Source organism: Mustela nigripes, chromosome 14, assembly GCF_022355385.1.
Source record: "Mustela nigripes isolate SB6536 chromosome 14, MUSNIG.SB6536, whole genome shotgun sequence".
Classification (NCBI taxonomy): Eukaryota; Metazoa; Chordata; class Mammalia; order Carnivora; family Mustelidae; genus Mustela; species Mustela nigripes.
Window position 1 is genome coordinate 92,437,232 of NC_081570.1, and position 15,597 is coordinate 92,452,828.

Here is a 15,597-nt window from a genome sequence, read left to right on the forward strand (position 1 = left end):
CACACACATGAAACACTATATGATTCCTAAGAATATATATATATCTAAGACACAGACTACACATACTAGAATAAGCGCCTATCATAATAAGTAATATTTATTGAAGCCATATATTACCTGCCCAGCCCTTTTCTAAATTCACTAGCTAATGTACTAATTTAATTCTCAAAACTCTTACCATTATTATCTCCAGTATATAATTGAGAAAACTGAGGCACAGAGGGGGGTATTTTTAATACTTTATTCTTTTAGTGTTCCGAGACTCATTGTTTATGCACCACACCCACTGCTTCATGCAATAAGTGCCCTCCTTAATAACCACCACCAGGCTATATAGCTAGTGGTTGGCGGAAGCACCAGCCCTAGGCATCTGACTCTGAAGCTTATGCTCTTTGTCCTCCCCTATATTGTCTATGAAGAGGAGGATGCAAATATTATGCATGAATAAATGATTAACGTAACCCCCTGCATCAAGAACTAAAAACGAAAAACAAGTTTTTGATTATGAAACCTCATTTGTTTCTCACGTCTCTGAGTCAAGTACTTACGTAAAAAGAGCAAGTAGACTATATATCTGATCCTTTCTGATTCTGAAATTTTGAATCTTAACATTTGGCTTTACATTTCCCATGACAGAGAGCTGAGTCTATCATGTGTGATATACTCTGTGAAAAAAGAAAAGTATATTATTTTTCCACTTTCCTAGGACAGTTAACTCTGTCAGAGTAATTTATTCTCAACACAGAGTAGGCCCTAGTAGATGTGTATCTACTTTAAGTTCTAGGTTTTAGTAAACATAGGAATTGTAGTAGCTATGTTTGTACATATACTAATACTCCTTACTCAATTAGTAGGACATTATATGGAGAGAATATTGTTATGTTAGCTACTGAGGCTGAAGTATTATAGAGGTTATGTAGTCATAATAACAGCCATGATATTCATGGCAAAATAAAAATAGAGTAAAATACAAAGCAATCTTACAGTAGATTTTTCCAGAAATGAGCAATTTCAATCAATACTTTTTGCAGGATGAAGTAAAAAGTAGTACTTCCATTTATCCCATTCTACTGTCATTGTTCCATCACTATCTATGCTGAAATTTAGAACAAAAATAGAGCTTATGACATTTATAACAAATATTCTAAGAATAAGTACTAAGAATATTCTATTGAATATTTTAAAAGTTGCTAAGACAATAGATCTTATGTTAATTGTTCTTGCATGGAGACAACCTAAGTGATTATCAGTGGATGAATGGATAAAGAAAATGTGGTGTGTGTGTGCAATGGAATATTATTCAGCCACAACAAAAGGAAATCTAGCCATTTGAGACAACATAGATGGACTGTGAGGGCGTTTTGCTAAATGAAATAAGTCAGACAGAGAAAGACATACATCATATGATCTCACCTATGAATGAAAAATTGAAAAAAAACAAAGAGCTCATTGAGAGAACAGATTGGTGGGTGGTTGCCAGAGGTGAAGGTTTAGGGGATGAGTGAAATGGGTGAAAGAGGTTGAAAGGTATAAACTTCAGTTATAAAATAAGTCATGGAAATGTAATGTACAGCATGGTAACTACAGTTAATAATACTATGCTGCATGCTTTCGAAAGTTGCTGAGACTAAATCTTAGAAGTTCTCATCACAAGAAAAGAATTTTAATTACAATTACATATGTGACAGATGTTAAGAGACTTACTGTGATAATCATTTCATAATATGTACAAATATCAGCACATTACATTGTAAACCTGAAACTAATGTTGTTATATGTCAATTATACCTAAATAAAATAAACTACAAAAAGTATTCTTATTACAAAAATAATAGTTATAAATAAGACAGCGAAAGGAAACTTTTGGAAGGAATGAATATGTTTATGGCATAGATTATGGTAATGGTTTCCTAAGTGAACACTTAACTCCAAACTCATCAAGTTGCATATATTAGTTATGTACAGCTTTTTATATGTCAAAAAATAAAAAAATTTAAAATTTTTAAGTCAGTGGTTTAAAAGAATTACATCTATTCTTTAAACTAAAGCAGGCAGAATTTTATTCTAGGGATTTTTTAACGTGTGAACAGTTCATGATTTAGTCAATAGCATTCTCACAATTCAACCAATTTCTTAGGGATCTTTCTTATAACACTGTCTATAAAAGCTAATATTATCAAACCTAAAAAGAAAGGAGGGCAAGCTGGAAAGAAGGGAGGCAGGCAGGGAGGAAGGAGCTACACCTATAGCAATTAGTTTCTGACATGGAATATTAAATAAAAATAAAAACTATCAAAAATATGGATAAGGGCTGACCTTTGTAGAATTTTTTCTGCCTGAGCTTCAGAAATATTTACACCCAGTGATTTCAAAGCAGCAATTATTTCTGAAGTCTCTATTATTCCTTTAAAAAGTGAAAAAAATCTAATTAAATTATCTGAAAAGATAACAAGGCAAAATATACTTACAATGCAATAGTCTTTAAAAAGCCCATGTTTTGTTTATTCATCATTTTTTAAAATTTTTTATTTTATTTTTTATTTCTTTTCAGTGTTCCAAAATTCTTTGTTTATGCACCATACCCAGTGAGGCTCACCCAACCTCTCAATCCCACCCCTGCAAAACTCTGGTTGTTTCTCAGAGTCCACAGTTCTCTCATTGTTTATCTCCCCCTCCAATTTTCCCCAACTCGCTTCTCTTCCCCATCTCCCCATCTCCTCCATGTCATTCCTTATGCTCCATAAAGAAATGAAACCATATAATTGACTCTCTCCATCTGACTTATTTCACGCAGCATAATCTCTTCCAGTCCCATTCATGTTGATACAAAAGGAAGTGTAATATTCCATTGTATATATGGACCATATCTTCTTTATCCATTCATCCATTGAAGGGCATCTTGGTTCTTTCCACAGTTTGGTGATTGTGGCCATTGCAGCTATGAACATTGGGGTAGAGATGGCCCTTCATTTCACTACATCTGTATCTTTGGGGTGAATACCCAATAGTGCAATTGCAGGGTCATAGGGAAGCTCTATTTTTAATTTCTTAAGGAATCTCCACACTGTTTTCCAAATTGGCTGCACCAACTTGCATTCCCACCAACAGTATAAGAGGGTTCCCCTTTCTCCACATCCTCTCCAACACATGTTGTTTCTTGTCTTGCTAATTTTGGCCATTCTAACTGGTGTAAGGTGATATCTCAGTGCGGTTTTAATTTGAATCTCCCTGATGACTAGTGATGATGAACATCTTTTCATGTGTCTGATAGCCATTTGTAAGTCTTCATTGGAGAAGTGTCTGTTCATATCTTCTGCCCATTTTTTTATATGATTGTCTGTTTTGTATATGTTGAGTTTGAAGAGTTCTTGATAGATCCTGGATATCAACCTTTTGTCTGTACTGTCATTTGCAAATATCTTCTCCCATTCCGTGGGTTGCCTCTTTGTTTTGTTGACTGTTTTCTTTGCTGTACAGAAGCTTTTGATCTTGATGAAGTCCCAAAAGTTCATTTTTGCTTTTGTTTCCTTTGCCTTTGAAGACATATTTTGAAAGAAGTTGCCGTGGCAGATGTTGAAGAGGTTACTACCTAGGTTTTCATCCAAGATTTTGATAGATTCTTTCTTTTTTTTTTTTTTCCAGTGCTGATAGACTTTTTAAAAAATAAATTAATTTATTTATTTTCAGAAAAACAGTATTCATTATTTTTTCACCACACCCAGTGCTCCATGCAATCCGTGCCCACCATAGTACCCACCACCTGATACCCCATCCTCCCCCCCCCCCACCACTTCAAACCCCTCAGATTGTTTTTTGGAGTCCATAGTCTCTCATGGTTCACCTCCCCTTCCAATTTCTCCCAACTCCATTCTCCTCTCTAACACCCCCTGTCCTCCATGCTATTTGTTATGCTCCACAAATAAGTGAGACCATATGATAATTGACTCTCTCTGCTTGACTTATTTCACTCAGCATGATCGCTTCCAGTCCCATCCATATTGCTACAAAAGTTGGGTATTCGTCCTTTCTGATGGAGGCATAATACTCCATAGTGTATATGGACCACATCTTCCTTATCCATTCGTCCATTGACAGGCATCTTGGTTCTTTCCATAGTTTGGCGACTGTGGCCATTGCTGCTATAAACATTGGGGTACAGATGGCCCTTCTTTTCACTCCATCTGTATCTTTGGGGTGAATACCCAATAGTGCAATTGCAGGGTCATAGGGAAGTTCTATTTTTAATTTCTTGAGGAATCTCCACACTGCTCTCCAAAGAGGCTGCACCAACTTGCATTCCCACCAACAGTATAAGAGGGTTCCCCTTTTTCCACATCCTCTCCAACACATGTTGTTTCCTGTCTTGTTAATTTTGGCCATTCTAACTGGTGTAAGGTGATATCTCAATGTGGTTTTAATTTGAATCTCCCTGAGGGCTCGTGATGATGAACATTTTTTCATGTGTCTGATTGCCATTTGTATGTCTTCATTGGAGAAGTGTCTTTCCATATCTTCTGCCCATTTTGATGTTTGCCTGTTTCGTGTGTGTTGAATTTGAGGAGTTCATTATAGATCCTGGGTATCAACCTTTTGTCTGTAATGTCATTTGCAAATATATTCTCCCATTCAGTGGGTTGCCTCTTTGTTTTTTTGACTGTTTCCTTTGCTGTGCAGAAGCTTTTGATTTTGATGAAGTCCCAAAAGTTTATTTTTGCTTTTGTTTCTTTGTCTTTGGAGACATATCTTGAAAGAAGTTGCTATGGCTGATATCGAAGAGATTACTGTCTATGTTCTCCTCTAGGATTCTGATGGATTCCTGTCTCACGTTGAGGTCTTTTATCTATTTTGAGTTTATCTTTGTGTACGGTGTAAGAGAATGGTCGAGTTTCATTCTTCTACTTATAGCTGTCCAGTTTTCCCAGCACCATTTGTTGAAGAGACTGTCTTTTTTCCACTGTATATTTTTTCCTGTTTTGTCGAAGATTAATTGACCATAGAGTTGAGGGTCCATATCTGGGCTCTCTACTCTGTTCCACTGGTCTATGTGTCTGTTTTTATGCCAGTACCATGCTGTCTTGGTGACCACAGCTTTGTAATAAAGCTTGAAATCAGTTAGCGTGATGCTCCCAGTTTTATTTTTGTTTTTCAACATTTCCTTAACGATTTGGGGTCTCTTCTGATTCCATACAAATTTTAGGATTATTTGCTCCAGCTCTTTGAAGAATACCGGTGGAATTTTGATCGGAATGGCATCAAAAGTATAGATTGCTCTAGGCAGTATAGACATTTTAACAATGTTTATTCTTCCAATCCAAGAGCATGGAATGGTCTTCCATCTTTTTGTGTCTTCTTCAATTTCTTTCATGAGTGTTCTGTAGTTCCTCAAGTACAGATACTTTACCTCTTTTGTTAGGTTTATTCCCAGGTATCTTATGGTTCTTGGTGCTATAGTAAATGGAATCGATTGTCTAATTTCCCTTTCTGTATTTTCATTGTTAGTGTATAAGAAAGCCACTGATTTCTGCCCATTGACTTTGTATCCTGCCACGTTGCTGAATTGATGTATGAGTTCTAGTAGTTTTGGGGTGGAGTCTTTAGGGTTTTCCATATAAAGAATCATGTCATCTGCGAAGAGAGAGAGTTTGACTTCTTCATTGCCAATTTGGATACCATTTATTTCTCTTTGTTGTCTGATTGCTGTTGCTAGGACTTCTAATACTATGTTGAACAAGAGTGGTGAAAGTGGGCATCCTTGTCGTGTTCCTGATCTCAACAGGAAGGCTGCAAGCTTTTTCCCATTGAGGATGATATTTGCTGTGGGTCTTTCATTGATAGATTTGATGAATCTAACATTTCAGGAATGTTCCCTCTATCCCTATACTTTGAAGCGTTTTAATCAGGAACGGATGCTGGATTTTGTCAAATGCTTTTTCTGCATCAATTGAGAGGACCATGTGGTTCTCTCTTCTCTTATTAATTTGTTCTATCACATTTATTGATTTGCAAATGTTGAACCATCCTTGTAGCCCAGGGATGAATCCCACCTGATCATGGTGGATAATCTTTTTAATGTGCTGTTGAATCCTATTTACTAGGATCTTGTTGAGAATCTTAGCATCCATATTCATCAGTGATATTGGTCGGAAATTCTTTTTGGCAGGGTCTTTGCCTGGTTTGGTGATCAGAGTAATGCTGGCTTCATAGAAAGAGTGTGGAAGTTTTCCTTCTGCTTCAATTTTTTTTTTTAAAGATTTTATTTATTTACTTGTCAGAGATAGAGGGAGAGAGAGTGAGTGAGCACAGGCAGACAGAGAGGCAGGCAGAGGCAGAGGGAGAAGCAGGCTCCCTGCTGAGCAAGGAGCCCGATGCGGGACTTGATCCCAGGGTGCTGAGCTGGGATCATGACCTGAGCCGAAGGCAGCTGCCCAACCAATGAGCCACCCAGGCGTCCCTGCTTCAATTTTTTGAAACAGCTTCAGGAGAATAGGTGTTATTTCTTCTTTGAAGGTTTGGTAGAATTCCCCAGGGAATCCATCAGGTCCTGGGCTCTTGTTTTTTGGGAGGTTTTTGATCACTGCTTCAATCTCGTTATCAGATATCAGTCTATTCAGGTTGTCGATTTCTTCCTGGTTCAATTTTGATAGTTTATAGTTTTCCAGGAATGCATCCATTTCATCTAGGTTGCTAAGCTTAATAGCATATAACTGTTGATAATAACTTCTGATGAATGTTTCTACTTCCTTGGTGTTAGTTGTGATCTCTCCCTTTTCATTCATAATTTTATGAATTTGGGCTCTCTCTCTTTTCTTTTGGATTAGTGTGGCCAATGGTTTATCGATCTTTTTGATTCTTTCAAAAAGCCAGCTTCTAGTTTCATTGATACATTCTACTATATCTCTGGTTTCTACCTCATTGATCTCAGCTCTAATCTTGATGATTTCCCTTCTTATGTGTGGAGTTGGTTTGATTTGTTGTTGATTCTCCAGTTCTTTAAGGTGTAGAGACAGCTGCTGTGTTCTGGATTTTTCAATTTTTTTGAGGGAGGCTTGGATGGCTATGCATTTCCCCTTTAGGACCGCCTTTGCTGTATCTCATAGGTTTTGGACAGAAGTGTCTTCATTCTCATTGGTTTCCATGAATTGTTTCAGTTCTTCTTTGATCTCCTAGTTGATCCAAGCATTCTTAAGCAAGGTGGTCTTTAGCTTCCAGGTGTTTGAGTTCCTTCGGAACTTTTCCTTGTGATTGAACTCCAGTTTTAAAGCATTGTGATCTGAGAATATGCAGAGAATAATCTTAGTCTTTTGGTATCAGTTGAGTCCTGATTTGTGACCCAGTATGTGGTCTATTCTGGAGAAGGTTCCGTGTGCACTTGAGAAGAATGAGTATTCTGTTGTTTTAGGGTGGAATGTTCTGTATATATCTATGAGGTCCATCTGGTCCAATGTGTCATTCAGTGCTCTCGTTTCTTTATTGATTTTCTGCTTCGATGATCTATTTCTAAGGGAGGTGTGTTAAGATCTCCTACGATTAGTGTATTCATATCAATATGACTCTTTATCTTGATTAACAGTTTTCTTAAGTAATTGGCTGCTCCCATATTGGGAGCATAGATATTTACAATTGTTAGATCATCTTGGTGGATAGTCCCTTTAAGGATTATGTAGTGTCCTTCTGTATCTCTGACTACAGTCTTTAGTTTAAAGTCTAATTTATATGATATGAGAATCACTACCCCAGCCTTCTTTTGAGGCCCATTGGCATGAAAGATGCTTCTCCATCCCTTCACTTTCAGTCTGGGTGTATCTTTAGGTTCAAAATGGGTCTCTTGTAGACAATATATGGATGGGTCCTGTCGTTTTATTCAATCTGCAACCCTGTGCCATTTTATGGGCGCATTTAGGCCATTCACATTGAGAGTGATTATTGATAGATACGTTTTTATTGACATCAAGTTACCTTTGAAGTCTTTCTTTCTGTAGACTGTCTCTATATTTCTGTTCAATGCTATTCTTAGGATTTTTCCTCTTTTATAGAACCCCCTCCCCTTAATATTTCCTGCAGTGTCGGCTTGGTGGTTGCATAGTCTTTTAAGCCTTGCCGGTCTTGGAAACTCTTTATCTCTCCATCCATTTTGAATGTCAGTCTTGCTGGATAAAGTATCCTTGGCTGAATATTCTTCTCATTTAGTCCCTGAATATATCTTGCCAGCCTTTTCTGGCTTGCCAGGTCTCTGTGGACAGGTCTCACGTTATTCTGATGGGCTTCCCTCTGTAAGTAAGGAGCCTCTTTGCCCTGGCAGCTTTCAAGAGATTATACCTACAATTATAATTCCTCAGTTTGACTATCAGGTGTTGTGATGTTTTTTTGGAATGTATAATCTTGGGTGGAGACCGTTCAGCCTCTAGTACATGAATGCTGGTTCCATTCACGAGATTGGGAAAATTTTCATGAAGGACTTGTTCCACTATATCTTTTAGACTTCTTTCTTTCTCCTCCCCTTCAGGGATTCCAATAATTCTGACGTTGGAACGCTTCATGGCATCATTTATTTCCCTGATTCTGTTTTAATGGTTTCTAAGCTGTTCCAGGCTTCCTCCTGAACCTTTCTCTCTATCTGTTTGTCTTCCAGATCACTAATTCTATCTTCTGTCTCAGTTACCCTAGCTTTGAGAGAGTTTAGATTAGATTGGAACTCATTGAGAGCATTGTGAACCTCCCCCCTGGTAGCTTTAAGCTCTGCCCTAACATTGTGAACATCCTGTCTGGTCGCTTTCAGTTTGGCCCTAATCAATTCCATTTGGTCATCCATGGCTTTCTCCAACCTAGCTATTGCCTGGATAATTGTTAGCCTGAATTCTCTTTCTGTCATATTGTCTATGTTGATAGCCGTTAGCTCTGTTGCAGAAGGTCCATCCTCTGTATTTTTCTTCTGTTGGGCATTCTTCTGCCTAGTCATTTTGGTGGGAGATGACTGAACAGATGTTGCTGGATGTATCAACTGTGGTGCAGTCAAGGTGCACCCTGGAACACTTCTGAGCAATCAGGATTCCCCACCCAAACGAGAGACAAAAGAAAAGAAAAAAGAGAGAGAGAGAGAGAAAGACAGGAAATAAAGGGAAGATTAAAGAGAAGGTTCAGCCCAGATGGGCCCCAAGGTAAGATTTATAAAGTAGACAAACAAAAAGAGACAAAAAGAGTGATACAAGCATATGACAAGAGAAAAAAATATATATATGCAAATAAAGGAAGAACCTCGTCAAAAAGAACCCCAATTGTAAGATTTATATGCTATCAGGACAAACACAAAAACACAGAAACACTGGTGGAAGAAGAAGATGGGAGAGTTCTTATAAATTCTCAGTGTGTGCGAGGAAGGTTGTTTTGATTCTTCCTGGAAGTATCTTGATATCTTTGTTAAAGGACTCAACTTTCCTAAGACAAAGGAGATTAAAAATTGGTTTACCTATAGGAGTAGTATTGATTGGGGAAAGGGGATTACTTTGAAGTTTGGGGCACATGGCTTAGGCTTTGAAACAATGGCGCGGGTCAAAGAGCGCTGGCTGGGCCTTTGTAACTCTCTCAGGGGAAGTGCGCGTGTATCTCGGGCTTTGTAGCTGGGCTTGCGCATTCTGCTGATGGGCTTGGCTCCCATCCCCTCACAGGAGCTAGAACCCACGCATTCTCGGCAGGCAGCATTCTCGGCAGGCACGCTGGCGGCTTAGGGACCAAGACCTGGTTTCTCCGCCACACTCTCTCTGCCTCAGGGAGGCAGGGAGGGACAGGGAGGCTGTCCTGGGACTGGGGACTTAAGCCCCTGTCCCTGTCCCTAGCCACCCCGATTCCCACAATTTCCCCCCGCGATCCTTTACTCTTTTGGAGTGCTTTCAACCAGTCTCCAAGTTAATGCTGGTCCCCAGATGCAGGGCACTCTCGCTCCTATTGGGGTATTACTTTCCAACCAGTCGCCTCTGGTAGCTCCCTCCCCCTTTTGTTTATCTTAAGATATCAGTCCGACTTCCCACTCTGCTTTACCTGCCCACTGGCGTCTTCAGCCCCTGTAGAGATCCAGACGTGTATAATTCTGATCTCAGGCTGATTTCATGGGCGAATGGAGTTCTTTGGTAGGTAATCAGCTCATTTTGGGGTACAGGCTGAAAAGGCGCCTCCTCCTACTCCCCTGCCATCTTGTCCCCCCTCCAGATTTTGATAGATTCTTGCCTCACCTTGAGGTCTTTTATCCATTTCGAGTTTATCTTTGTGTTTACTGTAAGAGAATGGTTGAGTTCCATTCTTCTGTATATAGCTGTCCAATTCTCCCAGCACCACTTCTTAAAGAGACTGTCATTTTTCCATTGGATATTTTTTCCTGCTTTGTTGAAGATTATTTGACCACAGAGTTGAGGGTCCATATCTGGGCTCCCTAATCTGTTCCATTGGTGTGTCTGATTTTGTGCCAATACCATGCTGTCTTGGTGATCACAGCTTTGTAGTAAATCTTGAAATCAGACAACAAGATGCCCCCAGTTTTGTTTTTCTTTTTCAACATTTCATTAGCACTTTGGGGTCTTTTCTGGTTCCATACAAATTTTAGGAGAAAAGCCCATGTTTTTTAGAACTATAATCCCATATTCACAATACAAAGGGTAAAAGTTCTGAAAGCTAAAAGACTTTTTGTAAATTTGGTACCAAAATTCATTTGGTAGTCAATTATTTATCTGATTTTGTGTGATTATTCATTTGTTTCACTGAAGAAATATTCACGTATATAATTGCATGGTGATGGTCCAAATTCCTCTTGGAGTATTATATAATATATTGTACATGCACTGTGCTGCTTTTCTAAAACTCAAATTCTAAAATTTTAAACACACTTTACCCTAAGGATTTCCAATAAGGGACTGTAGATCTACAACAAATCTAGATTATTGTATGTACTTGGAAAAAATTAAAAATCTAACTCTGAAGATCTGATTCATGATAATAAGGCCACTCAATGTTTTAAGTTAAGTTTTTAAAGAAATAGCATACCAAAAATATAATACAACACAAACTCTTTTTAACACAACCATATCCTATGTTAAATAACTTGAGTCAACTGATATATTTAATACAAGCCTACTATGCATCTCAATCTCAAATTGCTGGATGTTGTGAAGGAGAAATTAAGTATTCCATATGCTCCTCAAACTCTAAGACACTTCACTCACATGGCACTTGCCAAATCCAAAAAATTTTTTGATCCCTTCCTTGTGTAAAACCAAGAGTTGAAACTATTCAATCTTTTAAAATACGAGGACAATGAATCTTGAAAACTGAAAAAAATGAATTAATTTTAAAAAAGAAATTACAGAAAAATAAAAATAAAAAAATGAGGACATTTTTGTGTTAAAAAAATCAACTTAATGTCACCTAGCTGTAAAATCTATAACATTAAAAAACCAATATAACTCAGTCACATCTTTATTTCATATTTTATGAGCCATAGCTGCATATGCATACATTTATAAATAGCATACATATGTATGAGACATATTTATTTACCCTACAGACAAAGCCTGGTATTCATATGCAGAATTTCAGATTCTTTATGATCCCTCCAAGGCCCCTAGTATTCCAAGCTCCACAAGGCGGAATTTGTCTATTCCTTAGCCTAAAAATCAAACTTTTCTTCGGGAAACTGAATCCTCTGCTTTATATGCCATTACTAGCCTCAAACACTATACTCATTAATTCAATAACTTAAAAAGATTTTTTTAAGGTATACTATTAAAATCACTATGTTAAATGTAAGAGAAGCCAGAAATTAATAAAAGAACAACCCCCAAAGAGCTTGCTAGCTTGTATCAATGAACTACTTATTTTAAAAATACATTGCACTGTGCTAAAGTATATGTTATAGATTATTATAATATTATACTTATATTATAATATAAGTATATATTATTTATTAATAAAAAGAAATGCAAGGATAAATAAGAATTAAAAACAAAAGTCGCAAATAAAGTATTATAAAGCATAAACAAGAGACCATCAAAGAAACAAAAAAAAAGCACAGTATGAGCAAGGTACACTTACTTGTTAAAGATTGAGAACTTACATACAGTACTAGAAAGCAGGATAGTAGCTACATTGGAGTGTGGTGGTGATTTGGATGGGACATGAAAGGGACACTCCTGAGATGCTAATAATATTCTGCTTCTTAATTTGGATGTTGTTTCCATGTTGTATGTCTGTCTCAGGAAAATTTGTGGAGTTTTTACTTAGAATTTATGCACATTGCTATGTATGTTGTATGTCAATGAAATCTTCCCCCCAAAATACCAAGTTAGGGCTAACCTGAAATGCTATATAAACCAGTTCTGACCTTGACTGACAATTTCCTAATTCTGTGTTTGTTTAGACTATGAGCTCTCTGCTCAAGGCAACCCCTCCCCACTTTTTAAAAAGATTTATTCATTTATTTATTTGGTCATGCAAACTGGGGGAAGGACAGAGAGAGAGAAACTCAAGCAGACTCCCTGCTGAGCACAGAGCCCAACACGGGGCTTGATCCCATGACCCTAAATCGTGACCTGAGCTAAAACCAAGAGTCAGGTTCTCAACTCACTGAGCCATCCAGGCACCCCACAAAAAATCCTTTCTTTTCAGTTCTGTTTATGTATTGATCCAGTACAAATTTAAATGGTCCCTGGGCACAGTTAAGCTCTCCCTGTATCACTTCTACAGCAACTATCACAGTCTGTCTTGTGTATGTTTGTTTATTCCTAATTCACCAAAAATTGTTACTTCTGAAGATCTTTGTTAACACAGTTCCCAGTGCAAACTGTTTGCTTCATTGAACTCAAGTATATCAGGTAATTTTTACCTGATAGGAGCCAAAAATCCAAGCTAAGATGTAGGAAAAAAAAAATAGGGAATGAGATCCAGAACATTATCAAGGTCTATGAACTGAAAACGAGATTCAAAATTGCCTTTAAGTATATGCAGCAGGCTTTCACTGAGAATATAGACTTGAAATGAATTCAACAGAGTAACAGTTGTTCAATGGATGGAGAGGAGGACCACAACCATTCCAGCATTGCAGTTCCGGGGAGAAATGCAAAGTATTCCATCCCTATACCAGCAATTGAATGCTAAGTAACAAACTATCCCAAAATTTAGTGGTTTAAAAAGGATATATTTGATTATGGGTATGCAATCTGAGCTTGATTCAACTCGTTGGTTCTTCTGCCTGTCTTGCCACTCGTGTGAGTTCATTCATTTGAAGGTTTGTTCAACTACCGTTGGAAATCCAAGATGTCTTCACACAAGTCTATTACTTCAGATGGAGATGTAGAATAACTGAGAACTAAATGGGTGATCTCTCCCACTGGGTAGCTCCATCTCTTTTCTGGTGGCTCAGAATGTTAAGAAAGAGTATTCAAAGAGGACAAGCTCCAATATACAAGTACTTATTAAGCCTTGCTAATGCCCCAATGACTGAAGTAAAAACGGCCAAGCCCAGGCCTGTGTGGTTCACAAGCCTACACAAATGCATATATCCTGGGAGATGTGGCTCACTGGGAGAGCCAATGGAATGCAAAATAGTTAACCTTTCTTAAACTCAGTGTTCTCATCTGTAAAATGCAGCTGCTATAATGACTTGTATGAGACAAAAATAAGATATAGAAAATAAAGTACAATAAATGTCAGTTCCTTTCGTACCATTTCTTCAATCTCCAAGAAACCCCAACTAAAAAAGAATTCAATAATTTCTTCATTCACATCATTATAGCCACAAGCCATGGACACTTTGGCTAAATAGGAGCAGGAGCTCAGATACTACTTGGTGAGAGAAGTTAAACAGATCAGACCACATGGGGGCCTTGAGCACCTCCTGCCAGTGATTTTGATTATACACCAGCCTGTATGCATCCTCTTGCCTCCACTGATTGGCATAAGGCCTGGAAACCCTCCTGGGGGACAGAAAGCAGGTGGTAAAGATTGAATCCTGCATACTATTAATTTTTAACAAATATAATGTGTGATGGGCTGGGAGAGTCCCAACAGGAATAATGATGTCAGGAAGGAAAAGCTGGGGAAGTGAGCCAGATGCAGTGAGTCAGATCCAGTAATAGCATTCAAAAGGCAATGTTGGCTCCAGGGTCAATGACACACAGCTGATACCAGAAACTACAGTAGCCCAGCCAATCTGGAAGCACTTGGATTCTCTGGAAGAAAGTGACTAAATGTTCATATGAATTGATAAAACTTGTGAGGCCCCAAATATTCTGGTATTATCAGACACTTGATTAAGCATAACAGCAGGGAGGAGTTTCCTATGGCTGCCATAATGAAGTATCACAATCTGAGTACTTAGAAAAACAGGAATTTATGTCTCAATTTCTCCAGAAAGTTCTGGAGGCCAGAAGTCTGAAACTAAAGTGTCAGCAGGGCCATGTTCCCTCTGAAGATGCCAGGGAAAGGTTTGTTCTGTGCTTCTCTCCAAGCTTCTGGTAGCCACAGGTGTTTCTTGGCTTGTTGATGTATCACCCCATTCCTAACCCCATCACACCAAAGGGTCATTTCGCATCATCTTCCTCTGTGCATATCTGCTTCTGTGTCCAGATTTCCCCTTTATATCATTAGTCATATTAGATATTGGGCATTACGCTAATGGCATCATTTTAACTTAATTACTTCTATAAAGATCTATTTTAAAATAAGGTATAAGCTATTTTAAAATAAGTCTGAGGTATGGGAGGCTCAACATATCTTTTTTAGGGTGCACACAGTTCAACCCATACCAGAGGATGTGCTCCCTTTTGCACCCACAAAAAGCATGCTGGCCAAATTGACTGAACTCTATGCAAATGTGGTCACTGAAACAGCAACAATGATGACACAGAAAGCAGGCAGCTCAATCAGACCTCACACCTCAGATCTTAGAGTCTAAGATCTGTAGTCTAGGTGCCAACAGTGGAGCTTCATACCAACTGTCGTGACTCAAAACAAATGAAGCCCATGGGAATTTGGACAGCAGCTCTGCCAGAATGGCACCTCTTCAAGACTTTGGGGACTGAGCTGTGATATTCCAGTTTGACCAGTCAAGACAGAAATGAAAAGATCTATATTGCTAATCACTGTATTACTTTTAGATTTCCACCTTGCCTCAGAAAAAGAGTTCTCTTTATTACCAAGAGCTACAAGCACTGATTTTCAGCTTTACCGGAGACAATAGTAACATTATGTTTTTACTGATGACAATCTGATTTCACGGATTATCTGACACAGTGGATTTTCAGCTTACAAATGATGATTATGGTGGTACCACCAATAACAGGTGAAATTCCAGAATAGCACAAGAGCAGAACTACTGGGACAAGAACAGCAGCAACTGATTACCAGTTCCAATTGTAGTACCTCTAAAACTTCAGGGTAGTATTTCAATAGCAGGACCCAGAAAGGCCTAAAAACCTGGTGATTCACAGACCTGTACCCCTGGGGATAAAAATATATGTTTATAAAAAATAAAAAATTATAAAAAAAAAAGTGAATGGAAGCTTGAAGCACTGAAATTTGGGTATTGGAGGTCACTAAAGCCTGTGACATTCAGGA

The 15,597-nt window shown here is 38.1% G+C and overlaps 1 protein-coding gene across 1 annotated transcript in view; it reads right to left on the reverse strand.

The window, feature by feature from the left end:
* Window positions 1–15,597, reverse strand: part of LOC132002106 (mitochondrial adenyl nucleotide antiporter SLC25A24-like) — a 127,859-nt gene that overhangs the window by 21,780 nt on the left and 90,482 nt on the right. Inside the window, exons 3-5 of the mRNA XM_059377107.1 lie at window positions 2,317–2,404; window positions 1,023–1,096; window positions 362–477 (exon numbers count right to left, since the gene is read on the reverse strand). Of these exons, the coding sequence (XP_059233090.1) occupies window positions 362–477; window positions 1,023–1,096; window positions 2,317–2,404 (278 nt within the window). The remainder of the gene's footprint in view (window positions 1–361; window positions 478–1,022; window positions 1,097–2,316; window positions 2,405–15,597) is intronic.